Raw genomic sequence first — 27,024 nt, forward strand, 5'->3', positions numbered from 1 at the left:
CTCCAATATTTGCCCATTTTCATTTAAGAGCTGCTATTTAAAGAGAAACCTAATTGGGTATGGTGTACGTTTATGAGTGCATAGGCTTTAATTACAGTCAAGAGGAAATTCCTTTCCTAAAACAAGTAAGGCCAGTTCCAAAAGAAATGAAGCCAAGGACAGAGTACCCAACGGTGACCAGCCATTGTTACATCCTTTCACCTGCCCTTCTGCAAAACTTTAAAGAAGATGTGGTACCCCAAAATATTACTGGAGAAATGAAGGGCATATCCCCGGTGTAATCTGGCACTGCCTACACAGCTGTCAATAAGAAACCAGTGTCAACTAAGAATATAAAACATGTAGACTTATTTAAGAATTAAGTTATTTCATTCTATAAAAAGATACTGAGAAAAGCACAAAGCCAACAAAAAAAGGATCACGGATAGTAACATTTTTCTTCAAATAGTATTGTAAAGCCTGAAACTTAAAAAGTACCTATCTAATTAACAGAATAACCCTTTTTCACAATATTTTTTTAACACAACATCTCCCATTTCATCAGCTTGTTATGGAAGGTAAAATCCTAATTAATCTATATTATACTCAAATCACAACTAAAACTATTACCAAATTCACTCACTTGAACTTTAAATCATGATTACAATTCAAATAGAAGCAAATCTTCTATCAAAACATATTAGGAAATAAGATCCCACTTAAGATTCTGACTCACAGAATATGGTATTTTTCATAATACTGTTCTTAAGTAGTTTTGAGCTACCAGTATTATGAGTCAGGAAAATAAGGTCTGCTACTTACTCATTTGTTAAATGAGGAACCAAGTCCAATTCTGCCTCTAAAGTTTTATCTCTATACATATAAAGATAATTAGCAATTATCAACTGAAAGTCAACTGTGCACAAGGCAACATATTATAACAGTAGAAAGATGAAAATCCCCTCTCTAGAAGCTTATAAACTGCCACTTATCAGCATTTGCCAAAAATAATGCTGCGATTAATAATAAGTGTTCCATCTGCAAGAGAATGGGTTAACCACAGGGTCTTTGCAAGAGAAAAATCATAAGGTCTTTGAAAATCTTGAGGAATAGGTGTGGTTTCAAGCAGAGTCAGAGTTAGGCCAGAAAATAAGAACTGAGTCTCTCTGGGACAAAAAGGGAAAGGAAGGAAGACTATTTTCAATCCACAAACTATGTATGTAACAACAGGAATGTTGGAATGAGACTCAGGAAGTTAGGTCTAGCCCAGACCCTGATAAAAATCAGCTGTTTCTCATACATAATGGAAGGGCTCACACACTGGCCAATAAACCTCGTAAGTTATACTATAAGAAGTTTCTCCCAAAGTTTACTCTACTCTACCTAGTGAAGCCATCTGCTGAGAAGTCAACAGGAATGACTAGGACCAGGATTAGCACCAGAGATGTGCAGAGCTGAGGTAAGACACAATGAGGACACAAGCTGATGCCAAGTTTTAAGAAAACACTTTCTCAAAAGTGAAAAGTAAAATTATATAGCAGAAAGACATTAAAATTGTCAAAAGTGCATTTGTGTTTCGCTTCTAGCTCTATCATTAACATTTTAAACACTATGAGATTTTGGGTTATTTCATTTTTTGGCATGTTTAAACTAGGGATAGCCACAGATAGATTATGGGAAGGCAAATAAGATGGAACAAACAAGAAGCTAAATTTCCTAAGGCATTCACCATAACTGCCTTGATCAAAACTATATATACATAGATAGCATACTGTATGTGCTTAGCGAATATGTACTTATTAATATGAAGTTAGTTAAAATAAGAATATGAATAAGGATGGTATAAATAATCAAAAAATGATCAGACCAGATGCAAAGGCTCAAGCCTGTAATTGTAGCTACTCGGGAAGATCACGGTTAAAGGCCAGCCTGAGCAAAAAGTTCAGGAGACCACCCATCTCAACCAATAAAATTGGGTATGGTGCTGTGCCTGTCATCCTATCTACACAAGAAGTATAAATAGGAGAACCACAGTTCAGGCCAGCCCAGGCATAAAGTGAGACCCTATCTCAAAAGTAACCAAAGCATAAAGGGCTGGGAGGTGTGGCTCAAGCGGTAGAGCATCTGCCTGGCAAGAACAAGCCCGAGTTTAAACCCCAGTATCACAAAAAGTAAATAAATAAAATAAAAATCACCAGAAAGATAAACATCAACTGACTGTTAAAGACATAAGAATGACTCAGACTACTGTTAGAAAGAGGGGGGAAAGCAAAGTAAAACAGCAGAGGTCCTACCTGGTTGCTTGGATCAAGACCAGCGTAAGAATTTCTTGAACTACAACCAACTGGAGGTGTGGCCTCTCGAATGAATTCAGACATTTCAATCCCTCCACCAGGATCACTGTATGTGAAGAATGAGAAAAGGAGAGTAACTATCATTATTCTGACACCAATGACTTTTTTTTGTATCTTAATTATTTTAAGTTTTATCTTTTTCTATAAAACCAAGAGGTTCTGATTTCTAAGAGGAAAAAAACAATGATCATTCTTTATACAAAAGACTGAAAACTGGAATCATTTAATAACCATACAAAATACTCAAAATTCTCTTATCCAGAACTGTCTATCCCCAGTCCAGTATTAGAAACTGGCCTTAATTACAACTGTAGCATATTAAATATTTTATTACATGTGCCATAAAACCTCTCTTGCAAAGAAATTATTGCCTTTTGTTTCCCAAGAGCAAAGAGAAACTGGTCAACTGTAAACACAGAAAGTAATCAGGTATCACACTAACTGTTGTCTTCAAGAGATAAGTCTGATCAAGTTGCATGTCACAATGATGACTATATAAGAGAAGAGTGATTCTGGTGAAGCTATTTGTATCTGCATTTTTTTAAGTAAGCATAAGTTAATTGGGATACTTACTAATTATTTTACAAAATGGAAATTTGTGTTTGTTGAGTTAGAAGGCGTAAGTTTAAAAAGTAAAATAAGGCTATGTAGTAACAACAGGTATTAAGAAGTCAAAAGGGATCATCCTGAGCGAGGTTAGCCAGGCTCAGAAGACCAAAAATTTTATGTTTTCCCTCATATGCAGACTTTAGATCAAGGGCAAAGGCAGTAATGTTGTTGGACTTGGGTCACATGCTAAGGAGAGATCACATACAGGAGGAATGGGAATAGGTTGGAAACCCAAAACTTGAAAGTGTTTGATGTCCCCACTACAGAGGAGCTAATACAGTAACCTTAAAACAACAGAAGTCAATATGGGAAGGTGACTGGGAAGTAGTGAAGAGGTCAGGTAGAGATGAATCAGTTCAGGTTGTAATACACTTGTGCATTGAAGCAATGCTAGGAATCTCTCTGTAGAGCTATCCTTATCTCAACTAGCAAAAACTTTGTCTTTCTTATTTTTGCTTGTCTTCTCATCAACAAAACTGGAGAAAAGGGCAGAACAGGTTCTGTCTGGAAGTGAGGGGGGTGAGGGGGAAAGGGAGAGGGTGGGGGGCAGGGGGGAGAAATGGCCCAAGCAAAATATGTACATATGAATGTATGAATAAAGAAAAAAAAAAAAAGAAGTCAAAAGAGAAAATAGCATTAGGTTCAAATAGCTGGTGAAACCCATATAGAGTAGCAGAAATAATGGGAAATCAGAATTAGGGGGGAAAAAATTCATACCTAATTTAAATATCTTAGAAAATGTTATGTAATAAGTTTCCTCAAAAACACAACTCTAAAAGCAACTCATGGACTAGGGACATGGCTCAGTGGAAGAGTGCCTGCCTAGTAAGTCTAAGGCCCTGAGTTCAATTCCTAGTACCACCAAAAAAAACAACTCATAATCCTAGTTTTTACACAAAGTTGTTCACACATTCTACCTGGTGTAAAGAGTATGTACTCAATTAATTTTTAGCTATTATTATCAGGATAAAAGTTCTAGTATATAGGCTGGACAGTATGGAGAACATAAACTGTCTTGCCACCCAGCATCAAATTCAACATCCTACTTAACCAAAAAAAGGAACCCAAAATTCTTCTGGTGAAACAACCACCTCATCCCAAACTCTCATAGGTTTTGAGAAATGCTGACTCCAACCCCTCAGGTTTAAGTATTTGCCAAAGTCAATCAGTATATCCTAGTGTTCTGGTCACAGAGATTAGTTCTAGAATAATCACAAACCCCAACTCAGTCTTGTATGAATCAAACCTGAGAGGAAATGTCCATATCTGTTAGTCTTAAAGACTAGAGCTGCTGCAGCCATCTTACAACCATGAGGAAGACCCTGTATAAAAAGCTAACTAATAGAAAAGAGCAGAAAAAGCAGAGCTTGGTTAAAAGGAGGAAAGCACTACCATGAGGTGGTTGTTTGAGACTGTACCCTGACATATATGAAAGACATCCCTCATGTGCAGACTTCTCAGTAACATGAGCCATAAACTCCCTTAACCATCTAGGATATACTGCTACAATCAAAAGTTTTTTTTTTTTTTTTTCATTTTTCTTTTATTATTCATATGTGCATACAAGGCTTGGTTTATTTCTCCCCCCTGCCCCCACCCCCTCCCTTACCACCCACTCCACCCCCTCCCGCTCCCCCCCTCAATACCCAGCAGAAACTATTTTGCCCTTATCTCTAATTTTGTTGTAGAGAGAGTATAAGCAATAATAGGAAGGAACAAGGGGTTTTGCTGGTTGAGATAAGGATAGCTATACAGGGCATTGACTCACATTGATTTCCTGTGCATGGGTGTTACCTTCTAGGTTAATTCTTTTTAATCTAACCTTTTCTCTAGTTCCTGGTCCCCTTTTCCTATTGGCCTCAGTTGCTTTAAGGTATCTGCTTTAGTTTCTCTGCATTAAGGGCAACAAATGCTAGCTAGTTTTTTAGGTGTCTTACCTATCCTCAACCCTCCCTTGTGTGCTCTCGCTTTTATCATGTGCTCAAAGTCTAATTCCATTGTTGTGTTTGCCCTTGATCTAATGTCCACATATGAGGGAGAACATACGATTTTTGGTCTTTTGAGCCAGGCTAACCTCACTCAGAATGATGTTCTCCAATTCCATCCATTTACCAGCGAATGATAACATTTCGTTCTTCTTCATGGCTGCATAAAATTCCATTGTGTATAGATACCACATTTTCTTAATCCATTCGTCAGTGGTGGGGCATCTTGGCTGTTTCCATAACTTGGCTATTGTGAATAGTGCCGCAATTCAAAAGTTTTAAACAAAAGACAATTTGTTTACAAGCATATCTTCTATAAAAGTACTTACCACTATAGAAGTTTAGAGTGTTTTTGTTATTCAAAGTCTCATAAGTATAATGTCCCTGAGTTTCTTAGTGGGTTCCTAATTCTAGACGAATAAGGAAAACTAGATAACTTGCTAATTTTTATTTATAAAAATGTTTTTAAAAAAATATATTAGAACTTGGTTACAAATTTAATGGCCAATTCATACACAAATGTCCATGTGTAAGAAAAGTGAGCTACACTCAAGTTTGTTAGCTGTTTGGAGTTAACTCATATCAGCTACATAGGCTAAATTGAGAAATTTTTGTTAATTGGACAAATATTAAGAATTTACATAGAGCTAGCTACCAACACACTGACTTAGTGAGGATAAATAATAACAATGATGCTTTTATTGCTCTGGAATGAATCCCCTAAGTCAGACCCACAGAACCAAAAGATAAGAGGGTAAAGTAAAAATTAAGGAATAGAATATCCACTACCACAGAAAGGACAAGAGAGCCCTCATTATGCCATATGTTCATATGTATACCAACTTTATTGATATGTAATTCACAAATCCTACAGTTCAACCATTTAAACTGTAAATTCAGTTGTTTTTAATATATTCATCACTACAGTCAGTTTTAGAACATTTTTATCACCTCACAAACAACTCCTTCAGCTATTATTCCTCTCCATCTTCCCTAGCACTAGGCAACCACTAATATACTTCCCATAGCTATAGATTTGCCAATTCTGGATATTTCATATCAATGGAATTATATAGTATGTAATTTTTTGTGACTGGATTCTTTCCCATAGCATAATGTTTCATAATGTAATACTTTACTGTATGGATAGACTACATTTTATTTATCATTCACAGGAAAGACAATCTTGCCCACTTTTATATATTATTTCTGAGAGTAAATCCAAGTGATTACAACCAAAATAGTTATTATTAATAGTAAATAAAATCAAATATTACTAAGTACTTATATCCCAGTCATAGGAGTATGTTTTATTTATATTTTCTGATGAAATCTTCCCTAAAATCTATGATATAAGTGCTACTATCCTCATTTTACAGATGAAAAAAATTGAAAGCTAGAAGGCATAAACTTCTACCTAAAGTCTCAGAGGAGTGAGCAACATAAATTGTGGACACTAACATATTGAGTTCAGAAGGAAGGGGAGAGTGCAACTGTACTCAGCACTCTACAATGTGTTATTGTATCTGTTTTTTTTTCTTTTCCACATATCTGAATACACGTACTTATAACCGATATAGACCAAGACAAGATTTAAACACTAGGTCTGTAAAACTTTAAAGGCATGTTCTTTCTGAGAAACATACTGCCTTTTTGTTTTTTAATTTTATTATTATTGTTGGGCTGGGAGTACATTGTGTCATTTACAAAAGTTCTTACAATATATCATAGTTGAATTCACCCCTCCATCATTTTCCCACTGCCTTTCAACAATAAGCACTGCAAGTTCTTTCTAGCTCAAAACTGAAAGGTAAGCACCATTATCTACAACAGGGTTTCTTAACGTTTGGGGGCCACTTTACTCTTGGTTGTAAAGAACTATCCTGCAGTATTGTATTGTAGGATGGCTACCAGCATTCCTGGCCTTTACCCATCTGGACACCAGCGTTTCCCCACCCCATCATGACAAATGAAACATTGCCCAGCATTGCCAAATGTCACCGGAGAGGGAAAATCATGCCCAGGAGAAAACCGATGATCTAAAACTAACACTGGTCAATGATCATTATCAAGTGGGAGGAAAGGAGTATCAAAGGAACAAAAAGACAAAGGAAAAAATGGATGATGCCTTTATTTTTAAAAAATCCTCTAGTAAAATTTCCATACTTTGCTCTTTTCTACAAATTCAGAAGTAAAACTTTCAGCCAACTTGAATGTGCCTAAATATAGCTAAACATATAAAATAGCTAAGTAAGAGTTTTTCTTTATTAGCAAGACTTGCAGGTTTTTAGCAATGGAGATTTCAGCACATACCTGGAAAGTACAGTAGTTTACAATTCTCACAGAAGCAAAGTGATCTACTGCAGTAAGCAATACACCAAATTCAGGGAATCTCTACCTTTATGCCTTAATTTCCCCATCTGTTAAAAAAAAAACAAAACCAAGTACAGGGAAAGGCAGAAAAGCAGAAGGGGTCTAATCTAAATTACAGAGGAGACTTCACAAACTAATTTGTTGGTTATCAGTATCATATTAACTACTTGTGTTCAGGCTTTGATCAGAAACTTTGCTGCACCATTACAATACTAAGTTTATAAATCTAATCTAAGTCATAATGGTGCTCATAAAGTATGACTATATTAAAACAAAGTCCCTAAACAGAATAGAATCTCCCTCAGAAAACTTAGCCTAAAATTCAGCTTCATGTAGTCTAAATGGATCTTTAGTTTACATTATTACAAGTGTTATACCATTGTCTCCAAAATACTTGGATTCAAATCCTTATACTAACTTTCTCTCCTGAAGCTTTAAAAATGTAATATAAACATTAAAAGACTCTGACTCCTTCTCTATGATAAAGATTTAAGCTGAACTGCTGTACCACATAAGAAAGGTCAATGAAAACCATAAGGCTCAAGTAGTCCTACCATATTCATTCATTCAAGCAAACAAATTGACAGCTCTAGATAGAAAAGTATACAGTTTCCTGTTCATTTCCTTTCCTCAGAACAGAATGTGAGATTCACAAGTGGGAGGGAGAGGAAGAAGAGGTGTCAAAAACAAAAACCTACAGCAAAGATCTTATCTCCACAGTAAAGCTTGAAAAATCCTTTTTAAGATTGAAAAAAATGTAAGACTACACAACAATGCTATTTCAATTTAAGCTGGTGTTAAAAAGTCATAATCAATGAAAAAATTAAACAAGACATATAGGAACTACTGAAAGGAAAGAAATAAAACTCATCATTTACAGATAATCAAGAAATAACCTACAAAGTATCATCAATAAAAGTTTAATAAAATCGCTACATGTAGAATTTAAAAAGAAATTTAAAGAAGAAAAACTACAAAATAATTTAATACATTTCCTTTTAGCACAGGAAATGGTAAAATTTTACTAAAAGGAATCTTGAAGGACAAAATGGATAAATAGAGGTTTAATATTGTAAAGAGATAAATATTCAGCAAAGGGACCTATTTTTTCAAAGCAATTCCAGTAAAAATACCAAGTGGTTACAGACCTTTTCTGGTAGACTCCCAAGTTTATATTACATTAAAGAGTAAAAAGCCAAAAATAGCAGCCGTTCCTTAAAGAAAATAAGGTAGGACTGGCAGTGTTATTCAAGTGGCAGAGCACCTGCCCAGCAAGGATGAGGTCCTGAGTTCAATTTCCAGTACCACAAAACAAACAATAACCAAAAAATACCCATAAAGTAGGAGGTTGGTCCCACCAGCCATCAAGAGGCAGACTATAAAGCTACAATAATTAGAACAGTGTGGTAAGGGCACAGAAGACAGCCTAGAAACATACTATTGTACATAAAAACTCACTTTATAAAAGAGAGAATACTGCAGGTTGCAAAGAAAAAGATAGCCCTACTTAGAAGTACTGGGTAAACTAGTAATTTAAAAAGAAAAAAAATAAGTCTGAATTCTTACCTGACACTACCAACTAAAATAATTTCAGATAGAACTAAAATGTGAAAAGAAACATAAAACTTTAAAAAAAAAAAAGAAAGAATATCCTTCAGATTTCTGGGTAGAAAATAATTTCCTAATAATGCTAATTATTTTAAATGACAAATTTCATTTTATTAAATTTAAGAATGTATGACAATCATAAGAAACCTTAAGGAAAGTAAAATGACAATCACAACTGGGAGATGTCTGTAATACATGTAACTAATAAAGGAGTAGTATGAATATATTAAAATTTTTCTCTTAATAAGAAAAAACAACTTCAAAGAAAAATGAAATGACATAAATGGGCACTGGAAAGAACCCAGAACCTGAATGGGGCCTATACATAAACTATGATGCTCAACTTCATTAATACTAGTAAAGTTAACTGAAAGTCACAAGGAAACTTATTTTATGTTCACCTGAATGGCAAATTATTAAAGTTATAAATGTTAGGAGCATGTGGAACAATATTTGGTAAAAGTCATTTTGGCAAACAGTTTGGAATTAAATAACAAAACTGAACATGAAAATGTCCATGAATTGACTTATGTAAACTAGATATACACATGTGTACCAGAAGACATATATAATCAAAGAGGAAAAAATTGGAAATAATCTGAAGGTTATCAACAGAAGAATGGATAAACAGATTGTAGTCTATTCCAGTAATGGAATATATGATGACAAATATGAATAAACTATAGCTAACAAATATCAACATGAGCAAATCAATAAAATAAGACAAAGTGTGCAAAAAAAGACTCTCACAGAGAAATACATACAGTATGATTCACTTTAGGATGTCCTAGAACAGACAGGTCCTAGGCACACCTACGAAGATTATAGCATAATAAAGGAAAGCAAGGAAATTATGCAGGCAAGAAAATGGTCACTCCTACAGGGAAGAGTGGAAAGAAATGTAAAAGGAGTTCATAGAGCTTGTATGGTATTTGTATACTGCCCTATTTGTTAAGCTGTGTGGTGAAGAAGTAAGAATTCCTCTGATTATCACTGTCTAAATTATACATGTATTTGATATACTCTGGAATATACATTTTCAAAATAAATTTTTTAAATTAAAAGAAACAAAAACAATTAACAGAAGCAATTAATATAAATTGCTGGTGCATTACCACATACTATACATGTATAATATCTAGAAATAATTGGAAAAAAATATTATTATGTGTCAGGAATGTGCTAAGTGCTTTATATATCTCATTCATTCACTGTAATAATCTTACAAGATAGCACTATTATTTGCCTTATCTTTCTGATAAGGAAGCCAAGGAATAACAAGCTCAAGTGATTTCTCCAAAGGTCACATAATGACTCAAACCTCAGCGAAGTACAGAGTCTACATTCTGTCTACCTACCTTATAAAAGTATGTATTTTTTATATAGAAGTAGAATAGACTGAAGAAATGTGAAGAACTCATTTTTAAAGTGTGAAATTTTATATTAGCAAGTAAATGGATAGCAAATGGAATCTCAACCACTACATTCTTGGAGATTTCTTATTTTAAAGGCTTAATTTCTCCAAATTTGATATAATTATCATCAAAATTCTAATGGAACTTTTTGGAAAATGAGTACACCAGGGGATAGCTCACAAAAAGCTAAATATACGCATGAGAATAACCACAATAATTCACATTAATAAGAAATTAAGCATATTATAAAACTATTATGATAAAAACAATACTGCGTAAGATGAATAGGGCAGAAAACAAAGCCCAGAAACTGATGTCACAAATACAGTTGGCCCTCTTCAGTTGTAGGTTCTGTATTCACAGATTCACTCAATGGAGGACCAAAAATGTTCAGAAAAAAAAAATATGTCTGCACTCAACATGTATAGATTTTTTTGGTCATTCTTTTCTAAAAAAAGATAGTATATTTATATATCACTTACACTGTATTAGGTATATCTAGAAATGATTTAAAGTATACAGGAGGCTACACACAGATCATAAAAAAATTATACACATACATATATATGTGAATATGTATATATTACATACATACATATATATGTATGATAGAGCATCTGTGGTATTTACAGATCAACATGGAAACAACCCCAAGCAGATACCAAGGGACCACCATTTATATGAAAACAAAGGCATTTAAAATTACTGAGAAAAAAACACATTTAATGGATTTATTATTTAAAGACTGGTACAAACAAATCTTAACTATATTAGAACATTTTCAAATTGACTACAATTTAAGAATACAAAATAAAATGTTCAATGATGAAAATGAAAGCAGATATAATTTATATAATTTGGGGGGAAGAGGAAATCTTATAAAAAGAGCTATCAAAGGCAGAAATAAGAAATATAGAATACACTACATAAAAATAAATTGTGGCATATAGACAAATGCTAAAAACTGAGAGAAAGTATTTGATACAGAATTATTATAATTAATATTCTGCATTAAATATGTATCTTCCCCAAATCAATGGAAAAAATACTAGCAATAGAAAAGTAGACAAATCACAGAATAATAAATAAAAAATGGCAATAACACAAGAAAAATACTTCCAATTCACTAGTAATCTAAAAGCAGAAATATTAAACAATGAAATATCTATTATGGTTTTGCCAAAATAGTTTTGTCAAAATACTAACTATCCAATGCAGTCAAATGTATAAAAAAGAAGACTACAAACTGCTGGTCACAGCAATCAAATGGCAAAACCTTTGAAAGTTGACAATGTAAACTGGAAAACTTAGAAACATATATAACCTTTCCCGTAATTACACCTCTGATAAATTATAGTAAAACACTTAATCACTTAAATTTTAAAGTACTACAGTGATTTAACCTTGAAATATGAATTTGAGACCAGCAGTTTGCTCAAGCCTATAATCCAAGCTACATTGGAGGCAGAGATGGAGAGGTTTGAAGGCCAATCTGGGCAAAAACATTTGAAGACCCTATCTCAACCAATGTCTGTGCATGGTGGCATGCACCTGTCATCCCAGCTACACGGGGAAACACAAATAGGAGGAACACAGGCCATTACAGGCTAGGCATAAAGCAAGACCTTATCTTAAAATAACTAATCCAGAAAGGACTGGCAGAATGGCTCAAGTGGTTGAGCCAAAAAAAAAGCCCCAAGTTTAATATCAAGTACCACCAAAAAAGAAAAAAGAAATTTAAATTTGAAGATAATGGAAATAACTAAAACTAGAATAATTAAATTATGATACATCCATACAATGAAATATTATGCATCAATAAAAACAATATCGCAAAAAAATTGTTTCACTACCTCACATATCTGCTGAGTAACTATCAATTCCAGACACTGGTACAAGAACTGGAATATAATTGTTTATAAGAAAAAAAGGTCTCTGACATCAAGAAACTTATAAATGCAAATAGTGATTAAGTAAGATAAGTTCAGGTAGTAATGAATACAATGAGCAAAATTAATATGAAATATTTGCTCAATAAACAAAGTAATCATATAAGACATGAAGAACAAAGTAATTTAAAAGGGTTAAACATTTCAATGTGCTGGAGAACATATAGAAAAAGTACAAGTTACAGAGGAGTACCCACTTTTCATTATATTACTCAGACCTTAATACCCAAAATTATTCACATTATACTAAGTGAAACATAGCACAGTGGCTAAAAGCATGGACTCCAGAGCTTGAGCTCTTGAAATTACTGATTATCCTCACTTTGATTTCCACAACTATAAATCAGAGATGATGACAGTATCTACCTCACAGAATTGTTCTGAGGATTGAATGAGCTTACAGATATCAACTGTTCACATAGGAAATGTTTTTTTTAAAGAGGTATACTAGTGATACCTGTTATTTCTACAAGGTCACAAAAAAATCTGACTATAAATAAAGTTCATACCTCTACCAAAGAGAAAGTTGGTAGAGCCAAGGAAATACATTATATGACTATGAGCAACAGCGGTATACTTCAGCTGGGACACAAAGGGAGAGCCTCTAGGAGAAGGTGACATCTACCCAGACATGAATCCTAAGAACTCAGTCTCATGAAGTTTGAGGAAAGGAATAACTAGGCTCCTAAGGTAAGAAAATAAAACTGAAGATACAACAGGTTAAGTGACAAATGCAGATTACGTCAAGTAAAGTATCACCATTTTCTTAAGATACATACACATTTTATTCATGTAAGTAAATTTCTTTAAGACAAAGTCACTCTATGTAGCCCGCAGATAGGATACAGGCCTTCACCACTATACCTGGCTTCTATATAAGTAAATGTTGAAATGCTGAGACTTACAAGCCAAGCTTAATTATTTCTTTAAGCTGTGTGGTCTTTGGTATGAGTAACTATTATTCGGTAGCAAACTGTTCTAACTTGTTTAGCAATGAAGTCAACGGTACTAATTTAATCCCCAAAACATTCTAGTTAGTTTTGTTCAGTTCTAATATTACAATCTACACTTGTCATTGTACCCAAAGTGGTAATATTTTTATGGTTTTACCTTTAAGCCACATAAGAAATAGGGACAACAAAATTAACACATCATTGTACACACAGCACAATCTACATCATTACAATGTGAGTCACTCAGGTTTCCTTACCTCGGTCCATTGCTGTCTTTTCTCCTTGTTGAACAGTTGCCTTGTTCAGCTTTGGCTCTCTGATCTGTAAACTCATTTGCACGCCTATCTATGACTTCTCCAGCATCAAGAGCTCTGTGTAGTCGATAGTTGACCATCTTGAGAACAATGAAAACAGCAGCTACCACTGGACAATAAACTGCTACTATAATCATGGAAGAAGGAAGGGCCTTTAAGAAAAAGGATATAAAGAGAGGCATTTTAGAATATATTTTATTTAATTAGAGAAATCTGTATCTAAAACGATAAATACATTTACATACAAAGTAATTATGTTACTAGTGCTAAATTATAAAGGTAAAAGACTGTACTGTCCAATATAGAGAAGCCACTGGCTACGTATGTAGTTTAGTAAGAATTTAAATATATAGTGAGGACAAAATAACACTGGATTTACTGAATTTCAAAGACTCGATATGAAAAAAAGAACATAAACTATCTCAACTCTTATGTTACCTGCATGCTAAAATTACATTTAGATTATACTGTTAAATAAAACATCATTAAAATAAATTTCACCTGTTTTTTTCCTTACAGTCCATGTAAAAAAGCTTATAATAAAATTGAAGAATTAAGGTATCACATTACTGTAAGTGAAATATAATCCCTGTATATGTGGTCTGGGATCTTTTTTTCTTTAGGATAAAAATATTCTTGTGTTCCAGAAAACTGGAAGTTAAAACTTTTCTGACAATGGTCTAAAACCAAATAAGACATGGGAGATAAGCACAATTCAAGTAGGCTTTAAAATATTTAAATCCTTAAAATACTCAAAAATTATAGTATGCCAAATAAAAGTGATGAAAGAATTCAAAGCAGAATCAAGCAATAAATAGATGAACTGAAATAAGTCAGGTAAGCATCCTGAGTGTGGAGACTGCAGGCCCACTATACTTTAGGATAAAGTAATGTGAAACCTAAAGACCAGGGTAACAGCATTAGAGACTGCCCTACTAGGAAGGGATGGCCTCACAGACACTGTAGGCAAAGAACATAAAGCAAGGCTCAACTCATCCCCACTTTCATGAGAAAAGTCACCTTGCATGTAGCTCCAGATCTAATTTGTTTTCCTAAGATTCAGCATTACCCATTTGAGAACATAACCCCAAACTGACTTGAAAAAGGGAACCTCAAACTGGGTGATATAGGGATGACAAAAGCTGAAATGGTCTTGATCAACTAGGCAGGTTTAGAATACAGAAAACAAAAACTTTTTTTAAGTTACTTGAGAAGGAAAGAGTGTGGACTGGAATTAGGAAGTGGGGGGAAGAGTAAATCAAGCCCACAGAGTAATACTTTTATGTTGGGTATGAACATAATAGGGATATATTTGATTTTTTAAATATGTGAATTAAGAAGCTCTTCATATCAATACATCTAAAAAATTATACTTCTGATTCCTACTGGCTAATGATTTTAGGTTGAAAAAAAATATATTTCGAGTTTTATAAAATTCATAAATACTAGATCTAGAAGAATTAAGTATTTGGAAAGATTTGTCAGATCATTTAAGTACTTTAAAATGAATGCTCAATTTATAAATGCAATCCAAGTTAAAGAGAACTTAAGCTATACAAAAAAAAAACCTCTTAAAATGATTGTTAAAATGTTAGATTTGTAAAGAATTGTTTAAAATTCTTAGGTGTTTAATTTTTTAACTTTAATAAAATCTAACATTCATTATAAAAACAAAAGTGCTCCGAATAAACTTTTCTAGCAAAATATCCCTCAAGTACATACACATAGATATACCCCCAACACCCACACCCCATTTAGAGAATTTACAAAAAATCTGTGTAGTACTGTTCTCTGTCTGAAAAGTTCACATAGAATTAGAATTCATAAAGATCATTTGGCTCAACAAACTCATTTCCAGATAGGAAACTGAAGTATACTAAATTTGAATGACTTAGCCAAGATTACCCATCTTAATAATATCTTAACAGTATTAAGGGAGGTCACACGCATTATCAATTCCACTTTTAAGTATAATGTATAAATAAAAATAAGTCAATTGCATCCTAATTCACCACAGTCCATATATAAAAATGACTAGTTACATTAAATGGACAGAAAGGAAACAGCCTCAATATTACTGCAATTACAACAAATTCAATGAAAATGTCAATGGCCTCTCCAAATGGAAAAGATAAAAGAGTACTTAACACTGACTTGTCTGTGGCATTTGCCTGCATAATAACTAAAGATTATGGAAAAAAAAAAAACTTTCACCCCTACCACATTGTTAAGAATAATGGATAATGAGCACTAACAAACGTGCTGAAGTGTGAAGTATAGAATTTCTTTTTTAAAAAACTGAAGACAAAATGAAAATTTTAAGTGACCATTACATATTGAAAATGAGTAACACCTGTATTTTCTACTCAAATTACAAAAGCTGCCATTTGTTTTACACTATGAAGTTTAGGTGCATAAGCCCTGTCTGTGGTTATCCTTGAGGTTTTCAGGGACACAGGACAGTCTCACTTTTCCCAAAGGAGGTAAAAGTGCACAAAGCCTGGCTCTTAGGTGACTGTGTTTAAACTTGTTCTCTAATTCACATGCATTACAGCCTTGGGCTCCCAGCTGATTCCAGAGCAGCTGACAACATTAGCATCTCATCATAACGGATCATCAACCTTCCCTATAATTATGGTTCACTAATAAATGCTTTCTTCCTTTATAGGGTTTCAGTGACCCCCTAAAATCAAACATTAAAAAAAAAAAACCTAAAAACTATTTAATTCATCTATTCCTCAGTTTTACGGATTATATGACAAAAGGGCAAAACAAGCAGTATTTGCTTTTATAGTTGTTTAAATAAAATATAAATACTGTTTTCAAAGAAAGATCTCTTACAAACATTCAGAATTCTAATTAGTTCATGGGAAAGTAGGTTCTTTGAAAGAAAAAATAATTTATAAGACAAAGCCACTTATTCCTATGTTTAAAACTTAATTTTAACGTCTTATTCAACCACCTAGTTCTAATTAAAACCTCTACTATTAATCTTTCTGACAGGTAACTACTGATTTTAGGTTAGTTATGTCCCATAACAAACAGTACTTTAAGAAGTACTAGTATTTCCAAAAGTTACTATTTATCTTAAGTTACAATATTTTATTGTGAATGTTATCTTCAAATTAATGCTGATGCAACCAAGCACTTAAAAGTTCCTGGGTAATAAATGCTAATCTGTTTTACCATAAAAGTCTATCTACAGATATAAGGTGCTTGTACAGAAAGGCTGGGTCTCCTCCTTTCCTAGGATACAACAGAGAGTGGACAGTATAGATCGAAGGTGGCAGAGCAGCATTTATATTACTGCTGAACAAACAAGGCCCTCATTAGATAACTATAAAGGTCACAACAGTGGAAGTGCAAGATAAAGGCCTGCAATGTCATCACAGGTTTCAAGTAGCTCTCTTCATACATGTTAAGCACTAGTGTCTCATACATCTTCTAGAAAAGAAAAGTATAACTTAAAAGATAATGAAATCAAAGCAAACAAGCTGCAAATTTTTCATTCTATTATGCTGTAATTAGTTAGCTTCTTGGCTTTTGAGATTCACTTATTGTGTAGTGATACTCAGGTATTCAACCCAGTTCAGTCAGAATTCAGTAGTCTGTAACTTAAGGTTAACAGAATGGCAGGGATATCACTTTACAACTGAGCTCAAGGTGATGAAAAAAAATTAAACAAATTTCTTAAAATACACATCATTATTTCAAGACACCTTTTATATCTGTTTTGAGAACTTTTACAGTTGCAACTCCCTCATTATTTAAGGCAAAGCCTACCAAACTTTTGGCATCAAAGACTTAAGAAGCATTCAGGATACATGTGAACTATGTACTTTAAGAATCATCACATTTTAATTTCTTAAGCTGGCAGGTGCATTAAAGACTTTAAGTTCAAGAGAAAAACTTTAATAAAGTTTTAGAAGAAATATAAAAGACTATCTTTATTACTTAAAAGATGGAAGATTTCTTAAGCATGAGTCTCAAAGAACACACTATAAAAATATTAATGAATTAAAAAGTGAGAACTCATTGAGATGCTACAAATTAACACAAAAGACAAGTCACAAACTAAGAGAAGTCGCATAAACATACAAATACATGTATATAAAATATATCTGTGTATATGCATGTATGTGTGCAAAAAAAATACATTAAGAACTCCTTCAAAAGCAACAACAAACAGGAAAACAAACCAATAAAAGAGGACAAAAGACCAAGCTTACAAAGAGAAGGAAATATAAATGGCCAATAAAAACAACACATGAAAATGCATTTGACTTCACCAATATGAGGAAAATACAAAATCTCAATACATCATCTAATACTCATTTGTACAAATTAAGACACCAAATAAGAACCAGAACTCTATAAAACTGCTACACAATATAAACTAACAGATACATAACCCAAGACCCAATTTCTCTTATAAGCATAAAATTGGGAAAATCCCTAGCACATGCAACAGTAGGAGATTTTTTTACCACAAATGGTTGTAAACCTCAACTGAAAATCAAAAGGAAAACCGGGAAATGTTAGCTATTTATCAGTGGAATATGGCAGTAAAAATTACACCCATTTGCAGCAGCACAAACTGTACAAAGACAACACACTATACGCCAAATGCAAGCTTATGCTTTACTGTACTTCCTTACTTTTTTTCCTCACAGTATTGGTGTTTCAACTCAGGGTTTTGCACTTATTAGACAGGTGCTGTACCACTTGAGTCATGCCTCCAGCCATCTTGATTTTTGTTTTATAATGAGTATGTATATTTCTTTAGTAATTAGAGGAAAAAGCTAAAATTTTAATAGTAATAAAAATGGTAATATAGAAGACTACATTAGCTTTTATCCTTAACAAAGATATCTATATTTATCTTCTTATGAGTAGTTTAGCAACAGATCAAGTTCTACATCAAGGCAGTTTCTTACCTTTTTTTCTGATTTGCAAGAAGTTAAAAAAAAAGTCTCAATATCAATCAGATAGCTCTAGATATTCACATCAAATATAATGAAAGTCTCCTTGCTAAGAACTGGGTTGGATACTTTTAATAAAATCACTCCTCTTAAAAGTGGGATGGATAGAAATGAAAATTAAAACCACAGGTCAAAGCCATATCCAACCAAACACAATAGCTACTATTAAAAAAAAAAAAGTGCTGGCTAAACTGTGGACAAATTGGTGGAACCCTTGTGCACTACTGTCGGGAATGTAAAATGGTGTGGCCCCTATAAAAACAGTACAATATTCCTCAAAAAAGTTAAAAACAGAATTACCATATGATCTACCAATCCCACTAGTGCGTATGAATCCAAATATATATCCAAAGGCACTGAAAGACTAACAAAGAGGTATTTGCACACACATATTTAACAGCCTTACTTACAATTGGGTAGAAGCATCCATTAGGGGATGAACAAACAAAGTCCATACAGTAGAATATGATCTAGCCTTAAAAAGGAAATCCTGTCACATGCTACAACGTGATGAACCTTGAAAACATTATGCCAAGTGAAATAAACTAGTCACAAAAAGATGACACACCTGGTGAATCATTTATAGGTATCTAAAGTAATCAAATTAAAAGAAACAAAATGTAGAATAGGAGTTTCCAGGGGCTGACAGGCACAGGGGGTGATGGAAAAAAGTTGTTGTTTAATGAGTATAGTTCCAATTTCATAAGCTGAAAAATACAGAACTGTTGTGCAAAACTGAAGATACATTTTTAACACATTGAACAGTAGTTCTGTTCTCCCCTTATCCACGGAGAAGACACATTTCAAGGCCTTCAGTGAGTACTTGAAACTGCAGATAGCACAGAGCTCTATCTATCTATCTGTATGATAAAATTCTTTAATTTATAAATTACACACAGAATGAGATTAACAATTACTAAGAGATTTCAGCAACCTCAACATATGATTTTTCTTAAGTCAAGAACTTTCACCTTTCCACTTAAAGGAAGCGCTTTACAGCCTCACTTTGGGAGCTATGAACTACCAGCAGCACGACTCTGGAGCTTTTGTGTTCAAGTAAAATGAAGGCTATTCGAACAAGTACTACAATACTGCCACAGTGGATCTGATAACCAGGACTCATAAGTGACTACCAGGTGAGTACAGTATACAGCACAGACACATTAGACAAAGGGAAGCAGGAAGACACCTAGTCAGAATAGTGCTCTATCTAAAACTTATTTCTGGAATTTTCCCCTAAGTATTTTCAGACAACTGACCAAAGTTAACTGAAACTGCAGAAAGTGAAACCACGGATAAAGAAGACTACTATATACTCAAAAATGGTTCGGATTTTTTTCATGACTAAAAAAATGGTTATGAAGGCAAATTTTCTTATATTTTTCTCACTAAATTTTTTTAAGTTGGGTGACTACTTCATTTTGCCTTCTCTTCAGTGAGGAATGAAAACAAAATGCTGACAAACAAGCTGGGAGACTCAGCCATTCACAACTCAAGATAGTCTTCTTAAATTCGGACAGCTTATCCTTAACATAAAAAATTGTGATACTTCGTCCAGAAGTGATAGCTTCAAGCTATTCAAGATGTCAAATACATTTGTGATAGGACTTTTGAAGAAGCCATCTAGAATCACAGAAATAGGCAAAATAGAATTGTCACAATCATGAGGTAACCTTATCATATACTACATTTCAGAAAGTCAAGGAAATGATTCTCCCCAATAGCCACAGCACTCTGCAAGGTAGAAACAGCCCTTTCCGTAACGTCCATTTCTTCTGCAGCTACGTAAAGACATAAGCTCACTGCCTATGTTTTGTTTCTGGATTCCTAATCTTCCCTACTTTCTGTACTACTGACAACATGTGGAAGTATACTATTGTCAAAGGCTGCTTGCTTCCCTAATATACTTGAGTGGGTTCTCCATCTACTGAACTAATTTCAGTGTATCTTTTCTGGTCTGTTACAAAGTGATTTTCAACTAAATCTAACACTTAGTGATTATCCCATGCAATCCACATTAATAAGTGCTTTATATATAGTAACTCATTTAACCCTCACACTACATCATGAAGTTAACTCTATTATTCTCCCTATTTTACAGATGGAGAAGCTAAGACACATGAGATAAATAAGTAACTTGATCTCAAAATAAGACCTTAAGAAGCAGTTACTCCACAGTCAGGAGTGAGCAAACTTTTTAAAAACATTTTCTAATTGACAGATAATAACTGTCCATCTTTATGGTGATCACTTTGGAGTGATGTTTTCATACATTTTTATATTATATATCGATTAACTCAAGATACTTAAGCTTATCTATCATTTAAAACATTTATCATTGTGATAAAAACATTCAAAATCTTCTCTAGACATTGATTATGTGATATAATTTTGTTAACTATAAGCAGCCTCTGTGTAATTGAACAAACATCTCCATTTATTCTTCCCATATGGCTGTGACTTTGTATCCATCAGCAAACTTGTTCATGTAAACCCCCCGTAAAAAAAATTTCACAATTTGCAGATGATCTCCTCTAATTACTTAACTCTGATGTTGTAGGGGTAAGAGTAGCCACAAACAGTGCAAATAAATGAGGATGTGCTCCAATAAAACCTTATTTATGAACAATGAAATCTAAATTTTGTATAAATTTCTTATCACAAAATACCATTTTTAAATTTTTTCAGCATTAAAAAAAATATAAAAGCCATTATTAGCTACATAGAACATAACTTGCTGAACTCTGCTCTAAATGATAAATTATTTTCATTTTCTTTCTTTTTTTGTGGAAACAGGTTTAACTGAAGTCCTCAAGCTTGCTAGGTAGGCACTCTACCACTTTGAGCCACACTCCCAGCCCTTTCTTCTCTAACCAATCAATAATTAAAAAATAAAATAAAATAAAAAAGATCATCAAGCACTTCTCCCTAATACCTCATATATACCAAGTGCAAATCTATAACCTCTGGTAACATTGGTTTTGTCCAACTGTGAAGCAAAGAAGATGCAAGCAATCGAGACCAGTAACGGCTCTTTCATAATGTATGCACCTGAAATTAAAGCACATTCAACAATGTCCTTTGACAATTAAATTCTGAAAACAGCTCATTTTGCTTATTCTCCAAGCAAAATAACTGCAATAATCTTTTTAAAGTAGTTCTAAAAGTTTTTTGATAAAAGTATAAGCATAGCTACCTTTTATTATAAGAAGCTATAATTCTGGATACAACCTCTGCTTTTGGTGTCTTCCCCATCAGTGAGAAAATTTATCATTCTGCACTAGAAAACACTGGTTTATGGAAAACCGGTTCCATAGAATCACTTAAAATAACTAAAACATCAATGGTCTTATGTCACTATTTAACAATTTCATAACAAACAACTAAGGGCAAGAGACTATAAAGGAAAATGTAAAAATAGAAACATGAAAGCTGAGTCTCATCTTTAAAAAAAAAAAAAAAGGTTAGTGGCTTGGCATCATGGCTCAAGCCTGCAATCCTAGCTACTTGGGAGGTAGAGACTGGAAGGATCCCAGTTCAAGGCCAGCCCCAGCAAAAAGTTCACAAGACCCCACCTCAACCAATGGCTGGGCTGGGCATGGTGATGCACACTTGTCATCCCAGCTATGACAGAAAGCATAAATAGAATTGCAGCCCAGGACTGCCAGGACATAAAGCAAGACCTTATCTCAAATATAACCAATGCAAAAAGAGCTGGTGGAGTGGCTTCAGCAGTAAAAGCACCTGCCTAGCAAGCGTGAGGTCCTCAGTTCAAACTCCAGTGCCATTTAAAAATAAAAAAAAAAGAGGCAGGTTAATTGTAAGAGAATCATAGAAGTTAAAAAACAAAGGTAATACTCAAAAGTTCACATTTCTCTATACCCTCTCAAATTAGTTTTTTTTCCTTAAAATGTTTAACTATGAATATATAACTAATAAAACTGTCACTCTTCTGAGGCAGAACTTACTGCCTTATGATGCATTACAGTTTAATATGTAGCTACTAGAAAAAGATGATTAATCATTTTGTTTCAAAATTCAAAACACTAAATTTATCAAGGTTATTCTTAAGTTCGGGCTTCTCTCTTTGGGATCTTTGAATGTTACCAACTAAGAAGGTAAGAAAATGTGTACTTTAACAGTTACTTTAACAGCCGGGCACCAGTGGCTCACACCTATAGCCCTAGCTACTCAGAGATGAGAAGGATCAATGCCAGTCCAGGCAAACAGTCTGCGAGATCCCATCTCAAAAAGAGAACCATCAGAAAAAAAGGGCTGGTGAAGTAGTTCAAGGTGTAGGCTCTAAGTTTAAAAAAAAAAAACAAAAAACAAAAAACAGAATCACTGTTTGGAGAGAAAAACTGAGCTCAAGCTTTTCTTTTGACTTTGTTTTATTTTATTTTGTTTGCCATACTGGGGTTTGAACTCAGGATCTATACCTTCAGTCACTCCACCAGGCCTTTTTTGATTTTTGTGATGGGTTTTGTCAAGATAGGTCTTGCGAACTATTTGCCCAGACTGGCTTTGAACCACGATCCTCCTGATCTCTGCCTACTGAATAGCTAGGATTACAGACAGGCATGAGCCACCACTGCCCAGCTGCTTTTCTTGACTTTAAAGTTGTCTGCTCTGCAAATCTCTTGTAGAAAATGGAATAAAAATTAAATACAAAATGATAGCAAAAAAATGTAACTAACAGATAAAAGCAAACTTTTCTACTGTACACCTGAAGCTTGGCGGGGGGGGGGGGGGTGGAGGGTTTGAGGGATGGGCTGACAGACCTCTACTTATTAATCCTGATGCAAAAATCCCTTTGGCATATTCACAAGATGGATAGATGGATGCAACGTGTCAGATTCAGTTTCATAGATATACCATCTTTCATCTCTAGAGAATGGAAATATTGGAAAGGGCTTCATAAACACTGCCCCAATACAGAAAATGAGTGAGAGGAGAGGTTAGATCTGAAAGAAAATGAATGTTCTTAATAAGCCTTCCAGTTTTCACATACAAGCTGCTCCCAAAGGACACAGAAAAGACCCTGATGTTAGCAGCCATGGCTCTAGGGATCTGCCCTCTTGCCACAGTCTCCTTTGGGAACTGAGGAAAAGCATTCCAGATAGATGTTTCCTTTCAGAGGATGAGACTGTAGAGGAAAAGGAAAAACATTCTCTCAGTGTTGAGATTTGGGCATACTTTCCCATAGAAAAAAATATATATATATAATATTCTATACATCCTACTATACAATGTGTCAAATTAATTTGAGAGGGTCAGCTATGACCCTCCAACAAACTCAGAATACAGTTTCCCCAAAGGCAACAGGCTTACAAGTGAGCTATTAGAACTTGAGCCTATCCACAGTTCTGAAATTTGAGTTCTTCTACATAAGAAATACTTTAATACAAGTAGAATTGTTAACAACACTAGATACTATTTACTTTTATGTTTATATTGGTATTTTATATTTGTCACTCTATAACATATATTTGTATTTATATTTTTAAGTGCAATAGAATGATCTTCTTATGGAGAGATAATACTCAAATTTTACATCTACCATCCAGCTGAAAAGGGACAAAACTAATAAAGTACATTTGATTCATCATCAACAAATACTGAATGTCTTACTCTGGGCAAGTCACTATACTGTGACCTAGAGAGGGCAGCTCAAAGCACAGAGACAAATCAAGGGCACAGACATGAAAAACGAGGATATGCTAGGCACCAGTGGTTCACACCTGTAACCCTAGCTACTCAGGAGGTTGAGATCAGGAGGATCATGGTTAGAGGCCAGCCTGTGCAAACAGTTCGTCTCCAAAAGAACCAGCAAAAAAGAGTGGAGGTATGACTCATGCAGTAGAGAGCCTGCTTGGCAAGCATGAAGCCCTGAGTTCAAATCCCAGTCCCACCCAAAAAACCCTAAGAAGTAAAGGTGAAGAAGCATACTGATGAACTAAAAATATCTTATATACATTATAGGATTTCTCCTATACTTTTATTTAAAGAAACAAAAATCAAAAGAAAGGCTTTTAGACTATTTGAATCTATGAATTTTGGTGGAAATCAATTCTTCATAGTTAAAATGTTATTTGTGCTTCATTGGGATAATTTATTTTCCATTCATCCCATAAATACATATTCCTATCTTCATAAACTGGTTTTTAACTTAAGCTTTAGCAATTATTTATGGTATTCAGTACTTGAAAATTATTTAGTTATAACATTAATAATACTTATTATCTATGTTAAATGTTTTTTAAAAATTTTTAAAACCAAGTCATCTTGTTGCAGACACACAAAAGGACACTGGAGGGAAAAAGTAAGCAAGTAGCAAGTAATACAAGAGGCTTTGCAATAAACCAAGCAATATGATTCTTTGCCAAGGGACACTTCTCTGGCATGGGAACCTAGTCCTATAATCAAATATATAGTTAACTCTCCACGTCCATGGATTCTACATCTATGGATTTAACCAATTGCAAACTGAAGAAATCCATGTGGAAAATGTGCATCTGTACTAAACATGTACACACTTCTTGTCATTCCATAAACAGTATAGTGTAACAACTATTTACACACTTCTTGTCATTCCATAAACAGTATAGTGTAACAACTATTTACATGTCACTCACCTTGTATCAGGTATTGTTAAGTAACCTAGAGATGATTTAAAGTATATGAAAGGGTGTGCATAGGTTATATTACACCATTTAATATAAGGGATTTGAACATCTCAGAGTTTGATCTGGGAACAGTCCTGGAATCCCATAAGGATACCAAGGGACAACTGCATAGCAGTATCTCTCATACACAAACAAGAGATAAAAAAATTCTATAAAACAAGAGTAAGATGGGTGGAAGATGGGTGGAAGTAATAAAAATGGAATGTATTTTAATAGCAGGGCTTTTCCCCAGTTTTCAAAATCATTTTTAAATTACTGCGGAGAACAAAAGGAGCCAAGAATAACTTTCAAAATTACCAAAAGGATCCCCTTCCTGTCTAGAAGGGTTTGTCAAAGATAGCACATCAGGGAATTTTTCAAAATGAAGATAACTAAGAGGTAAGCTTCTAAAAACAACATACACACCATCTAAATCACCTATAACTGAACTGATGATTCACAAAAATCCTTTCCAACCCCAACCTATTCTATCTTATGTCCCAAATTATTTTCTGATGAGATCAAGGAACCTACAAGCCATCAAGCACCAGCAAACCTAAATTGTAATAAAAAAAAAAAAAGCCATGTCTGGAAATTATAACTGGTTGTTAAACTATGTCAGAACAGCAAATAAAAATGGAAAAGTAGAGTATTTACATATCCAAAAGAAAGTCTCTGTACAGACTTCAGTATCATTCAGATGGTTATCATTCAAAGACTGAATGACATTGTTTCCCCAAAACTTCCCAAAATGAGATCTGAAAGAATTATTTCATAAAAACATACCAATAATGTTTTGATTTATATGTGGTTTTCTGAGTAAGCCTAACCATTCTGCAAAGAGAGTGGGATGTCCTACACTAAGAAGTATCTTGATTAATACCTCCTTTTATAAATCAGTGATGACATTTTGTTGTATGAATCACTCCTTTAGTAATCAGTCTAAGTAAATCCTTAAGTAAACTGATAACACTGAATTTCCAAATGGTAAATATGAGGACCACAAGCTCTCATAAAGTCCAATGTAAACAGCTTGATCTACTTCTTTATCCTACTTGATTCCGATATATTCTATTGAAACAATTTTTCAGGACTCAGTGAGATTAAACATTCATTAACAAGTTCTGTCAACATGACTACAAGTCTAAAAAATGGCAGCTAGGTTTTATATATGTATGTATGTACATATATACCTATACAGATATACATACCTCAAAAAAATAAAAATTCAGGACATATTTAATGAGGTTACCTTATAGTCAAATACATATAAAATAATATTCTTCTTGTTCATAAATAAAAGCATATACTTTCATAAATGCAGTACACTATGCTAACACTAAGTAACAGTAGCTCAAATTTAAGGCTCACAAGCTATGGAATCAGCATAGGTACTTATCACAGATGAATGGATAAAGAAAATGTGGTGTATATATATACAGTGGACTGTTATTCAGCCATAAAGAACAAAATTATATCATGTGTAGGAAAACAGATGAAATGGAGATTGCCATGTTAAGGAAATAAGCCGGATTCAGAAAGACAAATACTGAATATTTTCTTTCAGATGCAGAATCTAGATTTTTTTTTTTTAAAGACTTGAAGTAAAAGGGGGGATTATTTGGGAAGAGAAAGGAGACTAGTAGGAGAAAATGAGAAAAGGCAATTGGGAGGTAAATATGATCAAACTACATTATATACATGTATGAAAATGTCAACATGAAATTCATTATTCTGTACAATTAATGCATGCTAATAAAAATAATTGAAGTTGAAAGAAAAAACAAAAGAAGCTGTATTTCCTCTGTAATAAAATCTTGGAGCCATAAAAAAATTCA

General features: G+C 33.8%; 1 protein-coding gene across 9 annotated transcripts in view; it reads right to left on the bottom strand.

Annotated features, from left to right (window-relative positions):
- Positions 1-27,024, bottom strand: part of Pcnx1 (pecanex 1) — a 175,034-nt gene that overhangs the window by 130,439 nt on the left and 17,571 nt on the right. For 8 of the 9 annotated variants that reach the window (XM_074067666.1, XM_074067661.1, XM_074067660.1 and 5 more), the window contains exons 2-3: positions 13,483-13,691; positions 2,274-2,379 (exon numbers count right to left, since the gene is read on the bottom strand). In XM_074067666.1, coding sequence (XP_073923767.1) covers positions 2,274-2,379; positions 13,483-13,691 — 315 coding nt within the window. Of the gene's footprint in view, positions 1-2,273; positions 2,380-7,240; positions 7,350-13,482; positions 13,692-27,024 lie in introns of those variants that run through there. The other variant, XM_074067667.1, reaches the window with a different exon arrangement.

The sequence above is a fragment of the Castor canadensis genome, chromosome 3 (assembly GCF_047511655.1).
Source record: "Castor canadensis chromosome 3, mCasCan1.hap1v2, whole genome shotgun sequence".
NCBI classification, from domain to species: Eukaryota; Metazoa; Chordata; class Mammalia; order Rodentia; family Castoridae; genus Castor; species Castor canadensis.